At 59.6% G+C, this 15,376-nt stretch overlaps 2 protein-coding genes across 2 annotated transcripts; one reads left to right on the top strand and one right to left on the bottom strand.

Annotated features, from left to right (window-relative positions):
- Positions 1-57: 57 nt before the first annotated feature.
- LOC107325312 (cytochrome c oxidase assembly factor 3 homolog, mitochondrial) lies at positions 58-766 on the top strand. Its single transcript, XM_015886028.2, has 2 exons — positions 58-299; positions 429-766. Exons 1-2 carry the CDS (start codon positions 98-100, stop codon positions 539-541), a joined length of 315 nt encoding a protein of 104 aa, XP_015741514.1. The 5' UTR covers positions 58-97; the 3' UTR covers positions 542-766.
- Positions 767-898: 132 nt separating this feature from the next.
- On the bottom strand, positions 899-11,967 carry WNK4 (WNK lysine deficient protein kinase 4). Its single transcript, XM_015886001.2, has 20 exons — positions 11,545-11,967; positions 7,285-7,457; positions 6,734-6,954; positions 6,501-6,658; positions 6,017-6,105; positions 5,644-5,863; positions 5,244-5,568; positions 4,962-5,092; positions 4,821-4,888; positions 4,592-4,733; positions 4,409-4,525; positions 4,180-4,335; positions 3,871-3,928; positions 3,649-3,768; positions 2,971-3,509; positions 2,661-2,757; positions 2,173-2,575; positions 1,820-2,022; positions 1,614-1,711; positions 899-1,537 (listed from the first exon to the last, which is right to left on the bottom strand). The coding sequence occupies exons 1-20, from the start codon at positions 11,965-11,967 to the stop codon at positions 1,535-1,537; spliced, it is 3,744 nt and encodes a 1,247-aa protein (XP_015741487.1). The 3' UTR covers positions 899-1,534.
- Between the last annotated feature and the right edge of the window lie 3,409 nt (positions 11,968-15,376).

Genomic DNA, 15,376 nt, shown 5'->3' with positions numbered 1-15,376 from the left:
CCTCCTCAGACCGCCGCCGTCCCGCGCTCCGTTCTGATTGGTCCGCTTTCCGGACGGATGTGACGTCACTGCGCTGCCGGAAGTAGCGGTAGGAAAGATGGCGGCGCCGCGGGAGCCGGTGGAGGAGGCGGCGTTTGCGCGGCGCATCGACCCGGAGCGGGAGCCGGGGCTGAGCCCCGAGCAGCGCCGCTTCATGGCGCAGGTGGAGCGCGCCCAGCGGCAGCGCGTCCTGCAGCGCCGGCTCCGCAGCCGCAACGTGTTACTGGCGCTCGGCATCGGCGCGATCACCGCGGGGATCTGTATCCTGCAGGCGGGGCCGGGCTGAGCGGGCCGCGTTGTGTCGTTGTGTTGTGTTGTGTTGTGTTGTGTTGTTGTTGTGTTGTGCTGTTGTGTCGCTGTGTCGTTGTGTCCCTTAACGGCTCTCACAGACGGGTTCACCTTCTACTCCGTGTCCCAGGAGCAGTTCCTGGACGAGCTGGAGCAGGAGGCGGTGGCGGCGCGGGCACGAGCCTGGGAGCGGCAGAAAAGCGCCCCGAGCTGAGCACGGCCCGGCCCGGTGACGGCCTCGAGGGGACCCGAGTGCGGCCGAGAACCGCAAGGACCGCGCGGCCCCGCAGCTCGTTACGGCGCCGGGGCACCTGCAGGCGGGGCCCTGCGTCCTGGGTCACCCACAGCGGGTCCTGGCTGGGACACGCGCTCAGTGGGGTTGGGCCCCTGCTGCCTTCCCACAATAAACACGTCTAGAGCTGGTCGGTGCTCGCTGCTACATCACCTGGTGACCAGAACCCAACGTGGGGTCTCACAGCCCCTGGACACTTGCAGACGTAGGGGAGGTTTTCCATTTTTGTTTTATCACCGACTCAGATTTGCACGAACCCTGACTGCACAGACAGACAGATACACTTGGTATTTAACCTGTATTTATGAAAACATTTTCTAGACATCAGTTTGTAACAAAGCGCACCCGCCAGACAGAGCTGTCGTTTTGGGGGGCTGAGGGTGGCATCATCCTGCTTTGGAGCCAGCTTTGGTCCTGGCTGCAGAGCAGTTTACAAGAGGAAAGTGGCACTTTGAGCCATGGACAGCAGCTGGAGGTGAAGCTGTGAGGTGGGCACGGGGTGTGGGCATGGGCTGAAGCAGGGCTGGAGGACAGTGAACGGGATGCAAGGGGTGTTTGGTTCTGATCTGGGAGCCAGGAGTAAAGTGCAACAGGGTGATGCTATGAGCACTGTCAGCACTCATCCATCCTGCTTCTGGGGCCAAGCTCAAGCAGCTGCGTGCTGCTGGGATGAGACAGAGCTGGGACACGTGCAGGCAAGAGCATGTGGGACAGGTGTGGAGACAGGCCTCCCCTTTGTGGTGCAGAAGCAGCAGGTGCCAGCAGCGTAGAGTTTTGATAGGGTGCAGAAATGCAAAGGGCCAGGCTTCCCGAGGGGGTGCCCACCATCCTTCCACACAATGCAGAGACTCTCACCCCTGCGGGGCTGCAGGCACACGATTGAGGTAGTTCATGAAGTGACTCCTTGCCAGCTGGTTACTGTGGGAGAGAGATGCTGGTGAGCTGGGTCACGCTGGGAGTGCCACAGGGCTGTTAAGAGCCCCCTGCCCCTTACCATCCAGCTGAAATCGTCTGCAAAAGTCACGCCCTTGCTCAGCCGCTGCTCCTGGGAGCCTGTGCTGCTGCCACTCAGTGAATTCCGGCGCATGATTCCTGCTGGGACAGTTCAGTCGTGAGAGGTTGCACTGAGCTGTGCCTCACACACTCAGTGCTGGGAGCCCCATCCAGGCTGGGAGCTGCAGGTAGCGCTGGGGCCGGTACCTGGGGGCTGCACCAACTCCAGGCGCTGCAGGCTGTTGCGGCGGGAGGGGTTGAAACTGCCCTTGGAAAGGCGGCGCTGGCGGCTGGAGAGCATGGCAGCAGGGGAGACGATGCCCAGCGGGGGCTGCTTCCCCATCCGCAGGTACAGCTCCTCAATCTCTTTCTTTTGGGTGCTCTGCAGCAGCTGTACTTCAGCCAAGTGCCTTGAGAAGAGAATGGGAGCTGAGTCTGATGTATGTGCAGTGCCCTGGAAAAGGACATCATCCTTCTGCCTGGGCAAGGATCCTTCATGGGCACAGCCCCCCACCCCTGGAGGGCACAGAAAGCCACGAGCTCGCTATGGGGCTGCTCACTTTTGACGCAGGGTCTGCAGCTCCTCCCAGATCTCCTCATCCTCGCTCTCGGTGTCATCGCTGCTCACGTAGGACAAGCTGCGGGAGGAGCTCAGCCACACCTGGCTCAGCACAGTCTGCGGAGCGCTCTCCTCCCCAGGGCCCTCCCGGTCACTCTCTGCCGGCACCACTGTCCCCTCCTCAGCCAGCGCCTCCTCAGGGTTCTGCACTGCCGTCTCCTGTTCTGACTCAGAGTTGTTGCTAGTGCTGCTCCCTGTGCCAGAGGTGGTGGGCAGCAGGGAGCTGCCTACCACCAACTCTGTGCCATGCTGCTCGCTTTTGCTGCTGCCCAGCACTGGGGATGTGACAGCTGGCTCCTTGGATGGCGTCACCTGGAAGCGGCCCAGGATCTGGGGCTTGGCTTCTGGGGGAAATCCATGGGGCCTGGGGTGAGTGGGATGCCAAGGATGCTGCTGTGCCCCTGTGGGTACGGTCCTTTCCTACCTCACCTTCATTGATGGGTGACAGCTGGGCCTTGGTCACACTGGGTGCTGGCGACTCTGAGATGATAAGTGGGTGGCTGGGCTTCAGAGGGACAAGCGGCACCTGCAGGCACCCACATGCTGGCACCACGCCACCACAATACCTCTGCTTTTGCTCCCACAGCTGCGACCTTTGGCCTGCTCAGCCCTCCCCACATCCTCAGGACAGTCTCTGTGCTGGAGCATCCCCATGCTGCAGAGCTCTGCATCCCATCACCCACCCAGCCCACAAACATTAAGCCCCAAGTCAAACAGCTCCGTAGAGCCCCACACTCACTGTGCTGCCCTCAGGGCTCTCTGGCACGACTGAGCTTGGCATCGTCAAGGGACTCCCCGTGGGGCACACAGGAACTGCTGCTGGAGGAGAGAATGGCACGGGCCCCCCCACAGCAGGGACATCAGCCCCCGGAGGCCCGCTGCGAGACGGGGAGGGTTTTGCCATACTGGCAGGGTCAGGGTAAACAAAGCGTGGGGGCCCAAGGATGAGATTCTGTGGCCGAGGCAGCGGTGGAGGGTAGAGGTGCCCACCTGAGCTGGCAATGGAGGAGACAGCAGGCAGTAGCGTGTGTGCCACGCTCATCACTGCCAGGGAAAAGACATTGGCAAGGGACAGGAGGGGAGTGGTTGGGGACCAGGATGTGCTGGTCACAGGGGGGCTCACGGGACTGCTGGGCCCACTGGGGATGGGGGATAAGGGGACCGGCAGGGCAGGGGGAACAGACATCCCTGAGGAGCCTGGGGCTGACTGTAGGAGCACCGGTGGTGCTGTCATCCAGGATGGAGCTGATGAGATGAGGGGCCATGGCTGTGTTGAGCCTGCAGGAAAGAGAAGCATCAGGAGCAGCCCTGAGCACCGTGCCACTGCAAGTCTGGCAAAAGTGCTGCAGCTGGCAGGGCTACGGCTGGGAGCTCTGGGTAGAGAAAGAGCTGAGTGTCACCCTGCCAGGCCTGGTACCTGTGGGGGAGCCTAGCAGTGGTTCTGCAGGGCTGGAAAGGTCACTCTCCAATGGGGAGCTGCTCGGTACTGGCGGGACGGGTGATTGGAGCCAGGTGCTGGGGCTGGTGCATCCCGGGTCTGCAGTGCAAAAGCTCACTTAGGCGTCTAGGACAGGCCTCCTAGAGCCCTCCTGGCTCAGCCAGGGGTGCAGGAAGAGCTCACACAGAGGTGAGGATGTACCACTGAGTGAGGAGGAGGAGATGGACTGCGAGAGCTCCTGCAGCTGCAGCTCTGCCTGCTGGGGAAAGAGAAGCTGAGCTCAGCGCTGGAACAAGCTGAACCAAATCAAGATCGGTCCCCAACCCATCCCCACTGCAAGTGGGGATCAGAGCCCCAGCTCTGTCATGTAGACTGCACCACGACCCGGAGCTGCAGGGCTTCTCCTGCCAGGGCTGGAAAGATTCAGCAGCCGCAGCATATGCCCCGGCACCGGGCAACCTGCAGCCACACTCGGGGTCCCAGCGCAGGGGGCCGGGGCCGGGCACTCACGGGACGGCTGGTGTCACGCTCAGCCTCGGGGCTCTCGGGCAGCTCGGGCGCACTCTGCCCATCCTTGCGCAGCAGAGTCTCCACGCGATGGATGATGTCCTGAATGCGGTGGATGAAGCTGTCCTGCTCCGACTTAAGGATGAACTCATTGTGGACCTGGTGGGGCAGCGCGGTGATGCTCAGTGCCACGGCTGCCCTCTCCCCACTCTTATTCAAGTCCTACACTCACCATGACAGCTGCAATTTCCTCTGGGTTGTCCCCATCCAGGTCGAACTTGAATGTCACCATCTTGTTGTTGTAGGTCTGCAGCTGGCACTCCACCACCCGATCGTTCTTGTCAGAGATCTGCATGCACATGAAGGCTCAGCAGAGGCAGTGGGGACGCATTTACCCTGACACCATGGCACTCACATTGGTGATGCGCAGCCGGGACCGAGCTCGGCGCCGCTGCAGCCTCCCCACTGCCCGCTTGGCTGGCAGCTTGGTGCTCTGCTCGCCGGCAGAGAGCCCCTCGTAGCCGTCGCTCATGCCCGATGCCACATCCGAGGCATAGCTGCAGGATGCCCAGGTACATGAATGTGGCTGTTCCCAACTGCAGCCCCCTTCCTAGGCAGCTCCAGCCCAGGATCCCAGTGCTTACCTGTCCACTGGAGAAGAGAAGCCACTGGCTGTGGGCAGGCGCTCAGTGGGTAGCTGCACTGCGATGCTCTGTGGGGAAGGGATGCTGTGAACCAGAGCCACCACCACTGCCACCCTGACCCTTCCAGCATTATGGGCTCACCGTGGGGAAGCAACGTGTGGGGCGGATGGGTGGGGGGCTAGTGGGAGTCCCCATTGAAGCACTGTGATGAGACACATCCAGGGAGTCGAGGAAGCCAGAGGAGCTCAAGTAGCCATCTGTTTCGCAGTCGGCTGCAAACAAGCACAAACGTGAGCGTGGCCAGACCTGGAGACCCTCTTCCCAGCTCTCAGCTCCCCTTTAGTGAACAGCCTTGGGGTGGGATGCATAGGTGTGGCTAGAGGAGCGGGAGAGCCCCATGCCCACTTCTCTGTGCCTACATACAGGTGGCCGAGGAGTAGCTCGTGTGCCGGTACACGAAGTGCTGATCAGCCTCAGGTTCCTCAGGCTCTGGTGGGAAGGTGCTGCTGAAAACAGAGTCCCTGGAGCCGGTGGTGGCTGGGGCAGGTGCAGGGACACCTGGTGCCAGTGGGGACTTGAGGTCCTCCAACAGCTTCAAGACACCCGGCGCCTGCCCCAGCTCAGCCTGTGGCAACACATCCTGAGCACGCTTCAGTTTCTCCCGCTTGCGCTTGATGGCGACCACACGGTCCCGCACCGCCTTCGCCACCAGCTTGTAGTCAGCCTCGCAGACAAAGCCCAGGACCACCTGCACAGGAGTGGAGCGGTATCAGCCCGCAGGGACCCCAACGGTGTCCCACCCCCTCCACCTCGCAGCACCCACCATTTCCTGGGCCACCTCCTCTGCCACATCCTTGTAGAGCTCGAAGAGAAACTCGATGGCATTGTTGTCCTTGTACTTGCCATGCAGCTTCTTTGTGTCATCCATCCGCAGCCACAGCTTGAGCCCTGACTTGATGCCATCATCTTCCTCAGCCAGCTCCACATGCACCCCCGTGTCCTCCTGGAAGAAGGAGTGCTCCAGCAGGTCCTGGATGGTGTATCTGGGGGAAAACGCTGCTCAGTGTGAGGACACAGCCCATTGCTCTGGATGGCAGCAAGGGACAGGGCAGAGGGACCATGTGTGGATGCACACAGGGTTGCAGACATTCAAGGCAGGGCTCTGCAGCACCGTGTCCTCTCCTGGTCTCTCCCACCTTTCATCCTTATCCATGCGAATGCAGCCCTCAATGATCTCCTTCAGCTCAGGTACCTTCACTTTGTAGAAGCTGCTGGGCTTCAGGCCCTGGGCAGAGGCAGACAGCACCCATCAGGAAGCTGCAGGGTGCCCTGGTGACCCTAAGACAGTGCCCTGTGGGGCCAGAACCTGCTCGGCAGCAGGATCCAGCACAGGGCTCCAGCCCAGAAGGCAGAAGCTGGCTGGGTCCAGCCGGGGCAGCCACGATGCCCTGGGGACAGAACAGCCAAGCAGCTCCGTTCCACCCTATGAGCGCACGGGGTGAGGCACATGGGCGTCCCTACCCTCTGCTGGCCCTGGCAAAGCTCATGGAGCTGAGCACCTTCTCAGCTCCCAGTCTAATTTTAGCTTCTTGCATAACCTGCTGAGTGGAATACTTCTGGAGCAGCGCGGTCCAGCAGCTCCCACCACACCACCCCTTCCTCCAGCCCTGAGGCACTCACTGAGGTGACCTTGCGATAGATCTGGGCAGCGTTCTGGCACTCTGAGTAGGGGTATTCCGAGGTGGCCATCTCCAGCATGCACATCCCAAAGGCATATACATCAACGGATTCATCATATTTCTCCTCATACATCTCGGGGGCCATGAACTCTGGGGTTCCTGGGAGCACACAGCATGGACAATGATGCGCCTGTCCCCACACACACCTCCACACCCCCCATGACCCCATCCCACCTATCACACTCTTGGCAAAGGAGGCACGTTTAAGCGTGGCCAGCCCCAGGTCCCCGATCTTGACAGAGCCGGTGGGGCCGGTGATGAAGATGTTGTCACACTTGAGGTCACGGTGGATGATGGGGGGTGAGCGAGTGTGTAGGAAGTGCAGCCCTTTGAGGATCTGGCGGCTCCAGCGCTGCAGCACTTTCAGCTTCATCTCCTTGAACCTCTTCAAGTAGCTGCGAGGGGGCAGGGCTGGCACCACAGCACCCCACGGACACTGACACAACCCCGTTCCCCACGCCTGACCATGATCCCACCACCACCATTGAGCTGCAAACAGCACGCAGCAGCCAGGGGCTCCCTGTACCCCCTCCCAGAGGCAGCACAGAAAATGCAGCTAAATCCAAGCCAAGATGCCAGTGCCAGGAGAGCAGTGGGAGCCAAGAGTGAGCGCTGCCCTGTGACACCCTGGGCCCCCCCAGCCCATGTGCTGGCTATCGCTCCACAGCAGAGCCCTCCCTCACCTCTTCTTCCCTGCACACTCTGATCCATCAGCCCCCACTCACGTCTTAAGAGTGCCAGACGTCATTAACTCAGTGACCAGCACAATGCAGATCTGCCCTTTGACGGATGACTTCCAGGAGTCGTAGAAGCGAACGATGTTGGGATGCTGCAGCCCCTTCAGCATCTCCACCTCCTCGCTGAAGCGCTGCCGCTCTGTCTTAGACAGCTTCCGTGTCTGCAGGGGCAGGAGGGAGTGAGGGGTACATGGGGCTGTGGAGCTGTCACATCCCACCCCCCTCCCTGCGCTCAGCCTCGTGCATGGCTCTGACGGAGCCACTTGCCTCATCAATCAGGCCAGGGAGGGATGGATCCCCCTGTGCTGAGCTGCGTGTGAAACCCACCCTGAGCCGGCTGCCCAGACCCATAGCCAATGCTCGGTGCCCAGCACCAGAATGGGCATTGCTAGCCCCACACTTCTAAGTGCTCAACCTGCTGTTCTGCCTCGTGCAGACCTGTCTGCCCCTGTCCTGGGCAGCTCCTGCCCTCCGCTGCTGCACAGCAGCTGCAGGCACCAGGCACCTTCATGGCAGGGAGCCGGCCTGCCTCAATGAGGCCTTTGTTGGGGAAAGCAGGCGTGGGAGGCTCCAGCCCAGGTTTTTCCATGTTCCTCCAGCTAGAGTTAATTAAAGTTGAAGCCAAAGAGAGCTGACACAGGCACTGAGCAGGGCTGCAGGGAGGATGCAGACCCTATAGGGCCCTCTACAGCAGAACATGGGGATGCAGAAGGAGCACGAACGTGCCCCACACCCCGTGCCCCAGCACAGCCCTGGTGCAATGACCTTTACTCTGCACAGAGCCAAAGGGACCAGGGAGCACAGAGCCCAGGAGCTGGCACAGAGTCCCAGGAGCCCAGGTGGCAGCAGTGCCAACAGCATTAGCGAGGTGCCCCCATTGCTGGGTGCTGCCTGTCCCAAGCACAGCTCTTTGGCTGCCAGCCGCCATCCAGCAGCTTTTGTAATATTTTCATTGCATCATAACTGGCCCCATGGCTGGGCTGGAGCTGCTCCATAATCCCCTCTCTTCCTTAATACATGCTCAGGGACCCAGCTCAGCCCAGAGGAGAACTTGAGCCTTGCTGCAGTGGATGAATGGGATCTTTCATAGCCAGAGAGGAAAACAGCGCCCCAAGGCCCCTGAGCCGCCCAGCACACACCCTGCCCCCCCAGCCCACCACCACCTACTGCAGAGCTTCAAGGAGCTCAGAGGTCTGGCTGCACCCCATGGAGCCACGGGGCAGCTGTGCAGGCTGCGGCCAGGGCTCAAGGACTGTCAATGTGGCTCCCTACATTCAGTGAAGGGGGACCAGGGTGGCATGTGGACGTGTCCCCCAGGGAGCCTGAAGCAAAGATAAAGGGAGCCCCACTCTTCCCTCAAGCCTGTGATGGATCATTCCAAAGATGGAGACAGGCACCTCAAGGGCTCTGCCCTGCCCTGCAGGGTGAGTGGTACCCAGCATGACCCCAGTCCCACTGGAGACACTCAGGCTGGGATCGCAGTGCAGGGCAGCACACAATGTACAGCTGGGGCTGCCAGCAGAGCTGTCTGCCTGGGACACAGTGTCTTTTCCTAGCAGACACCTTCTGAGGAGGAAGAGGAGAACGATGGGGATGGCAGCGCAGTGCTGGGGAAATAGTCCAGCTTCATCCTAGGGCCAGGAGATGGCTGCTAGTGTGCACAGCTGCAGAGCTGGAGCAGCGCCTGTGGCATCGTGTGCTGCTCACCTCAGCCAGAGGGTCCCAGCAGCATCAATCAGTGAAAGACTGCACTGTGCAGAGCTGAGAGTCACACCAGGAGGAGAAGCACCCAGGGCCATCTGTAGAGGTGCTCAGTGGGAATGGCACAGGCTCTGGGCACTCAGAGCCCTGAGGACACAGTCCCTGCAGCCACACAGGAATCCAAGAGCACCCAGTTCTTCTCCTAGTGGGTGCCTGCACCACCTGCTCCATTCCCAAACCTCCGACCCCCTTCAAGCATTCCCCTCTCAGCTCTCAGCCTCCCACCAGCACAGGATCCAGAGCAGATCTCTGGCAGCATGGCAGCACCCGCCCTATAGGGCTGCTCCTCCCCCCTCCAGAGGGGTCCCCACAGACAAACTACGCATGGGCAACTTATTTACAGCTCAATCCCACTCTGGGCTTCTGGTTTCCTCCCCACTTCCTCCTTTCCCCCAGCCCTCAGCACCTAACAGAAATAGTCTCAAATCTAAAGCTGGAAAGCACAACAGGTCATGGCAGGTCTGTGGGATGCAGGGACACACAGCACTGCACAGGGCTGCGGGCAGTGGGGACAAAGAGGCCCCCAAGGGGTCCTACAGGAAGGCAGAGAAAAGGCTTTGGGCAACCTGGTGGTGAGACAGGGCCAGGACAAGAGCCAGGATTTGAGACTGGGAGGCTGGATGAGGCTCCTGGGACCGGAACTGCATTCAGGGCTGAGGTTAGGTGTTCATTTATATTTTAAAGGTAATAAAAGGAGAACTGTGAAAGACACGGGACAAAGCTATTTTTAAAGGGGCAGAACCACAACCATTTTTATTTGCGGTTCCAAATCCTGTATTTGTGTCACAGTGTCTGATTCTTTGCATGATTGCTGGAAAAAACAAGCTTTAACAAGTTTGCTTGTGTGCTGCCAGACCCTCACGGGATGTGCACTTGGGGACAAGAAGCACTGAATAAAGAGCAGAGGGGACTGTTTTGGGGCTGCCTCTGCTCCACCCAGAGGGTGCTGCTCTAATCCCCAGGCACCTGAATGTAACTGGCACACGGTGCCAGCCCAAGCTGCAGGACAAGTGCTGGGGACTGCAGCCCAACTCCCACAGACACCCTGGTTCGGTACGCTGGGTACGCAAGGGGATGCAGCCCAGCACAGTGCACATGAGTACCAAGCTGTGCTGTCAGCTCCAGGATTTGCTATGGCTGCAGTTGGGGCACAGTGGGGCACACGGGCATGGCCCCACAGCAGGAACGTGAGGCAGCCAGGTGGGATGTGCTGGGCATGAGCGGCTCCTCTATTAGCCACATTCAGCAGAGATGCTGCTCTCACCAGCACTGAGCTGTGGCTTCCTGTGCTGGTGAGGGCACAGTCAGGAGCTCAGGGATCTTAGAAGGGAGACATGGGCATAGCAAAAGGGGAGCACTGAGCGGCTCTGGGGAATCTGAAGCAGTTGCCCCATCTCACAATACTGAGGCCTAGAACCACATCCTCCTCTCACAGGCTGTAGTCACCCCTCCAAAAGTCACACACCATTATCTAAAGGATCTCTCCTTGCATTACTGGGTTGCAGCCATCCCATGCGGACGCGCCAAGGCTTTAGGAACAAGACAACAAACTTGCAAGACATGTTTTTCTCTGTAAACAAGGACTTGGACCTTCCAGCTGCAGCAGCCACCCCCGGGGCAGGAATCTGTTGGAGACTTTGGACTTCACCAAAGCCCCTCCCTGGGGGCTGCAAGGAGAAATCTGGAGCCCCACTGCCAAGATCTGCTACTGCAGCCTCACTGCCACAGCCAGAACTGCTCCCAGCACACGCAGGAGGGGACTGCTGTGCTCAGCTGCCCAGCATCACATCCTGCTGCTGGGGAGCAGTGGAGGAGAAGATGGGGAAGCCACAGGTTCAGATGCTGTTAGCGGGGAGCACCTGGAAGCGTCATAGAAACCCATGTGGGTGCCCACAGGCACCACTTCAACCAAGGACAAGCAGCTGACGTGCAGCAAGGACGTTCTGTACCCTGCACCTTTTCGCACCCAGCCCCCGGCTACCTGCAGCACTTGCTCCAGAGCCTTCCCAGAGCTAACGAAGTGCACCTCCGAGCCAACTCCGGCACTGAGACGGCTCCCCTACCCTGTCTGCGCTTCCAAATGACGATCTGTGAGCTGATGAGCACAGAAAGTAGCGGGGTGCAGCCCAGCCCGGATTTTCCCCCACTGCCCCAGAGCGGGGCTGGAGCCGCGGGCAGGGGCAGCAGGCGCCCCATGAGCGCTCCGTAGCTCAGGCAGCGACACAGCAACGGGAAAACAACGTGCGACGGTGGGAGGGACGACGAGCGCGGGGCTGAGCGCGCAGCCGAACCCCGGGGCACCGGCAGCGCACGGAGGGTCCAAACCCCCCGCACGTTCCCAGCCCCACCGCTGCAGCGGAGAGCGCTGGGTGCGCTGCGGGGGGACCGAGGCTCCCTGCCGAGCAGCCCCTGCCTGAGTGCCCCTGTTCCTGGGCTGCGTCACCCCGAGCTGTGCCGTGCCGTAAGGTGAGCACCCTGCCCTCGTACCTGCAGCTCGCACCACGCCACCTCCACTGTTGTCTCCGTGTCCAGCCCCTTATAGACGGTTTTGAAGGAGCCCCTTCCAATCTCGATGTCAAACTTCAGGAAGCGGCCGTCGGGAGAAGTGGCCACGGCGCGCGTCTCCACCTCCTCGCTCTCCGTCTCCTCCGGCTCCCGGTGAGACGCGGCGTCCGACGGCGGCGGTGACCCCGCGCTCGGCCCCGGGTAGCCCAGCAGCTCCAGCTCCACCGAACTCCGCCGGTTGAAGCGGGAGGAAGCGCGGCGGGAGTCTCGTCCCGATGGCCTCCGGTTACGGTTACGGTGCGGTGCTCTACCGGGGAGCCCCGGCTCCACCGGGGAGCCGCCGCCTGCCCGCTCCGCCTCGGGCTGGGACATGGTTCCAGCGGCGACGGGCTCGACCGTCAGCATCAGCTCCCGCAGCTTCGCACCCCGCAAACAGAAGCTCCCCGAGCCCCGACACGGGCCCCGGCACCGGCGTGGCCACGCCCAGCGGCACCCGCCCCTCCCCGGCGCGGCCACCGCCCCCCAGTCCCCGTTGCACCGGGGTGGGCATTGGCAACGGGAAGGGCACCGGAGCGAGCGCTGTTGTAGGTGCGGTGCCAAGCATCGGGGCGAGCGCTGGGATGGGCGCGGGATACGGGCTGCGCACCGAGAGGCATCAGGTCCTGGGGCGGGCACCGGGCACCAGAATGGAGACTGGAGCAAGCACCGGGACGGGCACCGGGCACCGCCAGCACCAGGACTTCCCCCATACAGGGCCCACATCGACCCCGAGCCCCTGTGCCTGGGCAGGGCTGTAGTGATCCCACTCGTTCATTCCAGCAGCGATGGGTCCGTGCAGGGCCAGGTGATGTGCGGCCATGTTGGGCTCCGGGGCAGTGTTTGCTTCAGCCGCTCTCAGAGCTGTAGCTGAGAAGTTTCAGGGCAGTGCCGGTGCCTGAAGCTGCACGTCACTGTCCTGGGCACTGCCGTGCTGTCAGATCCTGCCCTCCCGGGCAGCTGCTGCTCTCAGGGTTCAGTACCAGGTGAACTCCTGAAATGAGGGTCACACAAATACTAAGATGTGAAGGTATCCTTCAGCCTCACGCTCACCAGGAGCCTGGACAAGAGCTTGTTGTCTCCACAGTGTAAATGATGAGGTTGTTCTACCCTGTAAAGCTGTTTACACAAAATACAGAGCAATCGATTCTAGCGTTAATTTCTTTTCCCTAAGGTCAGATTGTTTCTACTCAGCGGTACAGGAAACATTAAGGGTTGAAATGTTAACACAGCCGTGTTCTTTGCGCAGATTTAAAGTGCCAACGCTGTGATGCAGAATCCAGCTGCTCTCACCCACAGCTACACGAATCCCCATCCAGCTGGATGGATGAAGAAGCACGTGTTGAGTGTTGTTGCCACAGAAGTCCTGGGCAGGCTGCACAGCCCCCTGCACACAGGCAGGACTCTGTACCTTCATGCTCCCCTAGAAAGAGGACTGGGGAAACCTCCAGGAAGGGAAAACCCAGTGACAGTGCTGAGCTGTGCCCTGTTCCCAGCCAACAGTGCAGCCCTGAAGCACCCCCAGCCCCAGGCTCTGCCAGGTCACTGGGACATGGACAAGGCTGGCAGGCAGCCTGGGCTCTTCAGCGAGGGTACAACACGCAGAGCCAGGCAGGGCTCTTGGTCTCTTTTCCAGCAGGCTCGTGTCCCATTATCACGTTTTCATCATGAAATGAGATGCCTGGAAATGACCCAGAGGAGCAGGGAATGAGAGCCCCAGATGAAGCCCCTGCAGAGAAGAAATTGGGCACGAAGCTGCCTTGATGCTGTACCCCCACACCTCTGCAGTGAGCACTGGAGATATTTCCTCTTCCCTGCAGCTACAGAATCACCGCGGGCTGAGCAGTAGCAGGTGACCCTGCAAAGAGATGCAAGTGCCCCCCAACACATCCCAGGACATCATGCTGCAGCTGGGTCGGGGCTGAAAGCAGGAGTTTCCCATGCAGTCAGTGCTTTCACTGTGCTCAGCAAACACACGCAGTCCTGCATGTTATCAGGGTGACATTTCTCCTGGCTCCCAGTGTTGGTGCCAGCCCTGTGCTTTGAGCAGCCGCTGCAATCAGGCCATTCAGCATTTCCACACGCATTTGGCTGCTGGGAAAAGAGCAGGGAACTACAGTCTCTCTGCTCAGGATTAGATCACTCATCAAAGAACAACTCTTCTGTTCTGAGCCCAAAACTCAGGGTGGGATAACAGAGGGGCTGGGGCCAAACATAGGGGTACCTGTGTGCCTGCAGGGCTGTAGCGAGAGCTGAGCAGCCCCCCAGGAGGACCTGAGGAGTGTGAAACATCCCCTCCAGAGGTGCTGCAGGGAACGTTCCCTGTTGACTGCAACACCCCACACCTGCGGAGCTCAGTGTGCCCCATACTCTACAGCACAGAGCTGTGGGAGGAGACAGCACTGCAACCTCAGCAGCAGCTGCAGCCCCAGGCAGATAACTGCTGAGGATTTCCTTAGCCCAGAGTCACAGACATGACCTGCATGCACATTAATCCCAACTCATACATTTATCAAACTGAAGCAACTCTTGATCCTAACTAGCTGCATGAAATTAAATATCCTCTCAACTTCCCCCCCCACCCCAAACAGCAGAACCCAAATGTGCACAGTGCGATAGCACCTTATCTCAGCACCAGCCCCCCGTGCTCCACCTTGCCCCAGCCCATGAGCCCTAATCAGCACATCCAGACGTTGGCTGTGACCTCAAAGCCCAGAAATGGGGACCCACAATCCACTGAAGTCCCGTGGGTTGGCTGCTGCTACTCCCCCACCCTGGGATGCAGCATTTGCTGCACAAGGCTCTGGGCAGCATTGCTCATGGAGCTCAGGGCACTCTGCAGCAGTGCAGACCACAACACCCTGCACGAGCAGCTCACAGGGATGGCAGCACAGTGGGCACAGGGCAGGCTGCCTGAGCCGATATCTGTTGTGTGTGGCAACAAACACATCTTCTGTTCTTTGCCTTGTTCTGGCATTATGTACAGCCCTAATATCATGCATGTGGAACATGGGGAGGAGCTGCCCTGGGTACAGAGAAAGTTATAGTTGGAGGTCATCCCGCTGCCTCTTTAGAGTTTAATTACATCTCCTACCCAGCACCCCAGGGCTTCCAATCCGGTGCAGCTCTCATGTAAGCACCTCTGGGCAATGCAATGCTCAGATGTCCCAATCTTGTGATTACATCACTAAGTGCTATAAAGCAGCACATAAAGATAAGGAAGACCGTTTCAGTATAAAGTCTTTGTTTTTATCATAAGCTACAGCTTGTCATTGTCAGCACTGTATAAATTGTATAAACAGCAAACAAGCAGACAGCTCATGCAGCCCCACAGCCTTCCTAGGGGCAGCTGGGTAACCCCCCCAGCATAAAGCAGTGTTTCCATGCTCGTCATCTCTGCTGCAACCTGGCCTTAGTGCACAGCCCCAGCAAACGAGCAGAGAACATAAGCAGCTGCCTGTCCCAGGGTGGGACAAGGGGGAAGCACACTCTTCCTCCTCACCTCACTAAGTGATTCAGGAAACTGAAAAAGAGCCGTGACTAACTGCCAGGAGAGCTTCAGAAAGAAAAAGGCTTGTTTTAGACTTATCTAATGTCACATCAGGCATTTCCTAAGAAGGGAGTAAATTCAATTAAGAAACCAGACTCACTCAAGGACAGTGAGGTTACATTCAGCAAATGAGGCTCGGAACAATGCTGAGAGGTCAGGACTGCCAGTACACAGTGCAAGAAACGCAAACATCCTGGGCTTGTCTGCTGGAGAGTCTTCATCCAGGGC

Source organism: Coturnix japonica, chromosome 27 (genome assembly GCF_001577835.2).
Source record: "Coturnix japonica isolate 7356 chromosome 27, Coturnix japonica 2.1, whole genome shotgun sequence".
NCBI lineage: Eukaryota > Metazoa > Chordata > Aves > Galliformes > Phasianidae > Coturnix > Coturnix japonica.
The sequence above is the reverse complement of the archived record's forward strand: the minus strand, read 5'-3'. Positions and strand labels throughout refer to the sequence as shown.